This window comes from Artemia franciscana, chromosome 7 (assembly GCF_032884065.1).
Source record: "Artemia franciscana chromosome 7, ASM3288406v1, whole genome shotgun sequence".
Taxonomy (NCBI): Eukaryota; Metazoa; Arthropoda; class Branchiopoda; order Anostraca; family Artemiidae; genus Artemia; species Artemia franciscana.
This window is the reverse complement of record NC_088869.1, coordinates 16,679,881-16,685,967: the sequence shown is the minus strand read 5'-3', so window position 1 is coordinate 16,685,967 and position 6,087 is coordinate 16,679,881. Positions and strand designations below refer to the sequence as shown.

The 6,087-nt window shown below is 33.3% G+C and overlaps 1 protein-coding gene across 1 annotated transcript; it reads left to right on the top strand.

The window, feature by feature from the left end:
- The first annotated feature begins 2,241 nt into the window (after positions 1-2,241).
- On the top strand, positions 2,242-5,339 carry LOC136029611 (uncharacterized). The gene is made up of 2 exons (XM_065708115.1): positions 2,242-4,082; positions 5,222-5,339. Exons 1-2 carry the CDS (start codon positions 2,242-2,244, stop codon positions 5,337-5,339), a joined length of 1,959 nt encoding a protein of 652 aa, XP_065564187.1.
- The last annotated feature ends 748 nt before the right edge of the window (positions 5,340-6,087 follow it).

Here is a 6,087-nt window from a genome sequence, read left to right as displayed (position 1 = left end):
CCTATTTCAAAAGTTTTAGTTTTCGAGGGTAATAGCTACGTCCTTCAAAAAAAATGAAGATATTAGACTATTTTATGTTAGCACATGGTAAAGAATGTGATTAAAGGCTCTTTTCCTCTTTCAAAAGTTTTAGTTTTCGAGGGTAATAGCTACGTCCTTCAAAAAAAATGAAGATATTAGACTATTTTATGATTGCATATGGTAAAGAATGTGATTAAAGGCTCTTTTTCTATTTCAAAAGTTTTAGTTTTCGGGGGTAATAGCTACGTCCGTGGAAAAAAATGAAGATATTAGACTATTTTATGATATCACATGGTAAAGAATGTGATTAAAGGCTCTTTTCCTATTTCAAATGTTTTAGTTTTCGGGGGTAATAGAATCTTCCGTGGAAAAAATGAAGATATTAAACTATTTCATGATTGCAAATGGTAAAGAATGTAATTAAAGGCTCTTTTCCTATTTCAAAAGTTTTAGTTTTCGGGGGTAATAGCTACGTCCATAGAAAAAATGAAGATATTAAACTATTTCATGATTGCACATGGTAAAGAATGTGATTAAAGGCTCTTTTCCTAAATCAAAAGTTTTAGTTGTCGAGGGTAATAGCTATGTCTGTGGAAAAAATGAAGATATTAGACTATTTTATGATTGCACATGGTAAAGAATGTGATTAAAGGCTCTTTTCCTATTTCAAAAGTTTTAGTTTTCGGGGGTAATAGCTACGTCCTTCAAAAAAAATGAAGATATTAGACTATTATATGATTGCACATGGTAAAGAATGTGATTAAAGGCTCTTTTTCTATTTCAAAGTTTTAGTTTTTGGGGGTAATAGCTACGTCCGTGGGAAAAATGAAGATATTAGACTATTTTATGATTGCATATGGTAAAGAAGGTGATTAAAGGCTCTTTTCCTATTTCAAAAGTTTTAGTTTTCGGGGGTAATAGCTTCTTCCGTGGAAAAAGGGAAGATATTAAACTATTTTATGATTGCAAATGGTAAAGAATGTGATTAAAGGCTCTTTTCCTATTTCAAAAGTTTTAGTTTGTTGTGGTAATAGCTACGTCCATGGAAAAAATGAAGATATTAAACTTTTTCATGATTGCACATGGTAAAGAATTTGATTAAAGGCTCTTTTCCTATTTCAAAAGTTTTAGTTTTCGGGGGTAATAGCTACATCCGTGGAAAAAAAATGAAGATATTAGACTATTTTATGATTTCACATGGTAAAGAATGTGATTAAAGGCTCTTTTCCTATTTCAAAAGTTTTAGTTTTCGAGGGTACTAGCTATGTCTGTGGAAAAAATGAAGATATTAGACTATTTTATGATTGCACATGGTAAAGAATGTGATTAAAGGCTCTTTTCCTATTTCAAAAGTTTTAGTTTTCGAGGGTAATAGCTATGTCTGTGGAAAAAATGAAGATATTAGACTATTTTATGATTGCACATGGTAAAGAATGTGATTAAAGGCTCTTTTCCTATTTCAAAAGTTTTAGTTTTCGAGGGTAATAGCTATGTCTGTGGAAAAAATGAAGATATTAGACTATTTTATGATTGCACATGGTAAAGAATGTGATTAAAGGCTCTTTTCCTATTTCAAAAGTTTTAGTTTTCAGGGATAATAGCTACGTCCCTGGAAAAAAATGAAGATATTAGACTATTTTATGATTGCACATGGTAAAGAATGTGATTAAAGGCTCTTTTTCTATTTCAAAAGCTTCAGTTTTCGGGGGTAATAGCTACGTCCGTGGAAAAAATGAAGATATTAGACTATTTTATGATTGGACATGGTAAAGAATGTGATTAAAGGCTCTTTTCCTATTTCAAAATTTTAGTTTTCGGGGGTAATAGCTATGTCTGTGGAAAAAATGAAGATATTAGACTATTTTATGATTGCGCATGGTAAAGAATGTGATTAAAGGCTCTTTTCGTATTTCAAAAGTTTTAGTTTTTGGGGGTAATAGCTACTTCCGTGGAAAAAATGAAGATATTAGACTATTTTATGATTGCATATGGTAAAGAATGTGATTAAACGCTCTTTTCCTATTTCAAAAGTTTTAGTTTTCGAGGGTAATAGCTATGTCTGTGGAAAAAATGAAGATATTGGACTATTTTATGATTGCAAATGGTTTTTCCTTTGTTGTTTCTTATATTCAATTTTGTTTTTGTTTAGTTCTTTTTCTTTTCTTTTTTGTTTTGTTGTGGAGATGAGGCCATATTACTTTGTTGTAAAACTGTATAAATATGGTTGGTGGTGATTGTGGCACCCCGGGCAACAGCCGTCTTAAAATGTTGGAAGCTTCATTTGTGGATTTTGGTAGTATTTTTACGGAACAGCTCCACCGGAATTATGATATTGGAATTGCTGGTCAATATGTTTCTTGTAATTCAAAGTACCTTTTTAAGGATGGTTTGAGGTCCGGGAATGGTGGTGATGATTCTGAAGATCTCAGAGTTTTCCATCTTAACTGCCAGGGTTTGAATTCATCTTTTAATTTTATAAGCGAGATATGTGAACTTTCCATTTTTCAGGTTATTGGTCTCACAGAAACATGGCTAAATGAGCATAACTCTGCTCTGTTGGATATTCCAGGGTATATATTTTATCATAGGAATCGTCAATTTCGTCAACATGGAGGTATTGGAGCTTATATACGGAGTGATATCGAAGTTTTGGTAAGAAGTGATCTAGTGCTGTTTCACAAGATGTTATTTGAGCCACTTATCCTTCAGCTCAGGCTTAACCCAAAAGATGTTTATGTTGTTTTACCATATAGACGGCCATCTGGGTCTATACCAGCCTTTTTTGATATTTTGGAGGAACAGTTGGATAAACTACCTACTGGTTCGCACCCATTCTTCATGCTTGGGGACTTTAATATTGACCTTAATGACATGAATTCGAATACTCCTATAGATTTCCTACAGCTTTGCATGTCATATAGTTTATTTCACACTATCAATATTTGTACGCGTGTTACCACTTTAACGGCAAAGCTACTTGATAATATTCTTTCTAATTCTAAATTTTCAGATCCAGGGGTTATTGTTACTGATGTTTCTGACCATTTTGGGATTTCGGCAAGTTTTAAAGTTTGTTTTCCGAGGCAGCAAGGTTCTAGACTGAAAATGAGTATGTTACCTGTGCTCAACCAGGGTAACTTAGAAAAGTTTAAACAAGAGATTTCTAATGTTGATTGGAATAATAAAGTTGAAAATCTAGATGATATAAATATAAGTTTTCAAAGATTTTATGATACATTGATCTCTATTTTGAGTAAAACCTGTGTAGTGAATCGGACAAGGTCAAGGAAAAAGATGCCCAAAAAGCCGTGGGTGTCACCTGGTCTTCTGCGGTGCATAAATAAGAAAGACCAGTTATATAGGGATTCAATAAGGAATGAAAACGATCCAGTTTGCACAAGAGTTTATAAAAATTATAGATATGCTCTTAATAAACTTTTGAGAAACGCGAAGAAAAAATATTTTGAGTGTAAATTTAAAGATGCTAGTGGTAACCCAGCTAAAACTTGGAAAATTATTAAAAGTGTTATATCTTCAACAGATCCGGTTCTGCCTGACAAAGTTACTACACGTGATGGGTTAAAATCGAATGAGCCATGTAATGCCCTTTCGGAACATTTTGCAACTATTGGGGCTAGATATTCTCGTACTGCAGTAGCTTCTGATAATGATCCTCCGCTTGAGATTTTTATGGGTACTTCTGTCGATGTATCAATGTATCTAAGACCTGTCACTCATGATGAAGTTCGTAAAATAATCTTTGAGCTGAAAAGTTCTTCGGCTGGGAGTGATTCCATTAACCTTCTTGTTTTAAAAGCCGTGTTTCCAAGCATTTCACATATATTAACGTCCTTTATTAATGCTTGCTTTAAGCAAGGGAAGTTCCCCAATTGTCTTAAAATTGCAAGAATAACTCCTGTGATTAAGGGTGGTAATAAGAATGATCTGGGGAATTATAGACCAATTTCATTATTACCTGTTATTTCACGAGTTTTAGAAAAATATATTAATATTAGAATTTATGAGCATTTGGAGCGTCATAAACTTCTACATACCAATCAGTTTGGTTTCAGGAAGGGCAGAACAACAGAAATGGCGATATCATTTATTACTACTATAATTCATGATGCTCTTGATAAAAAGCTTAGGGTAGCTGGTGTTTTTTTGGACTTAATTAAGGAGTTTGACACTGTTGACCATCCAATATTATTAAAAAAATGTGAATTTTATGGATTAAGGGGTGCTACATTGGGTTTGCTTTGCAGTTATCTTCAAAATAGACAGCAGTATGTCAATTTACAAGGATTTTTGTCTAGTAGAAATGTTGTTAATTGGGGGGTTCCCCAAGGATCGTTACTGGGTCCGACTCTGTTTTTAATTTTTATTAATGATCTACCGCATGTTGTGAAAGCTCTGCCCAGAATTGACGACTTTGTCGACAATGGTACGAGTAAGACCCAGCTTACTATGCCCTTATTTGCTGATGATACAACTTTGGTGTGTGTTGCCCCTACAGAAAAACTGCTCATGTCAACGATAAATGCAGCAATGAGCGGGATATGTACATGGCTTAAAATAAACCACCTTGACCTGAATATAGATAAGTCAAATTTTGTTATTTTCTCTCGATCTCCGAATTTTTACCCTTGGTTTACGGAAATAATTTCGGAGCGGGGAGTTATTAAACGAACAAGATTCACCAAATACCTCGGAATCAATGTTGATGAAACCCTATCATTTAAAGATCATGTGAAGTCAGTTTCGAAAATATTGTCACGTAACTTAGGTATCATGAGCAAATTAAAACATATTTTCCCCCCAAATGTTCTACGATTGTTATATTTTTCCCTGATTCAACCTTACATTTTGTATTGCTCGTTGATTTGGCTTGGTACTTTCCCTTCGATAGTTCGTCCAATCCGTGTGATTCAGAATAATGTTATCCGATTTTTTTTGGTGTCGGGAATCAGGAGTCTTTGAGGTATATGTAAAGAGATTTAAATATAATGCCTGCAGCTGGATTACGTGATTTTTATACCTTGATTTTTATATATAGGTATTACAGAGGTAGCCTTCCTGATTGTTTTACAGAAATATTTTGTGAGAGGTCTGATGTTCACCACCACATTACTCGGATACGAGGTAATACTGAGGTTCCTCGATTAGTTTCAAGTAGGTCTTCTTTTTCACTTATTTACAGAGCTTCAAAACTTTGGAATAAACTGTGTATGGATATCCAGGAAATAGGTAGCCTTGACCAGTTTAAGTCTGATTTACGTGTGGAGTTGCTCGGTAGGTATGCTTTTGAAACAGATTAAATAGAATAAATTTTACATAGCTTATTCATTTGTAATATTTGTGTTTTTTTTTGTTTTTTTTTTGCTGTCTTGGGGTCACGCAAGGGAGTGTATTGTTTATGTTTTTTGATTTTTGTTGATTTCGGTATATGGTCTCATTCTCCATATTTTCTTATTCTCCATATTGTCTCTTTATTTTCTTTGAATTTAGCACAGCCTCGCAAGCTTCGCTTATGTTGTGCTATTGATTAAGAAATGTTTATTTCTAATAAAATTGTTCTACTACTACTACTACTAAAAAGAATATGATTAAAGGCTCTTTTCCTATTTTCAAAAGTTTTAGTTTTCGCGGGTAATAGCTACGTCCGTGGAAAAAATGAAGATATTAGACTATTTTATGATTGCACATGGTAAAGAATGTGATTAAAGGCTCTTTTCCTATTTCAAAAGTTTTAGTTTTCGGGGGTAATAGCTACGTCCTTAAAAAAAAATGAAGATTTTAGACTATTTTATGATTGCACATGGTAAAGAATGTGATTAAAGGCTCTTTTTCTATTTCAAGAGTTTTAGTTTTCGGGGGTAATAGCTAAGCCCGTGGAAAAAATGAAGATATTAGACTATTTTATGATTGCAAATGGAAAAGGATGTGATTAAAGGCTCTTTTTCCATTTCAAAAGTTTTAGTTTTCGGGGGTAATAGCTACGTCCGTGGAAAAAAATGAAGATATTAGACTATTTTATGATTGCATATGGTAAAGAATGTGATTAAA

What these genes read in the sequence shown, in the direction of transcription:
- LOC136029611 (XM_065708115.1), top strand. Translation starts at nt 2,242, where the DNA reads ATGGTTGGTGGTGATTGTGGCACCCCGGGCAACAGCCGTCTTAAAATG. An exon ending in AAACTTCTACATACCAATCA is followed by an intron (nt 4,083 to 5,221) that starts GTTTGGTTTCAG and finishes ACTTATTTACAG; the next exon opens with AGCTTCAAAACTTTGGAATA.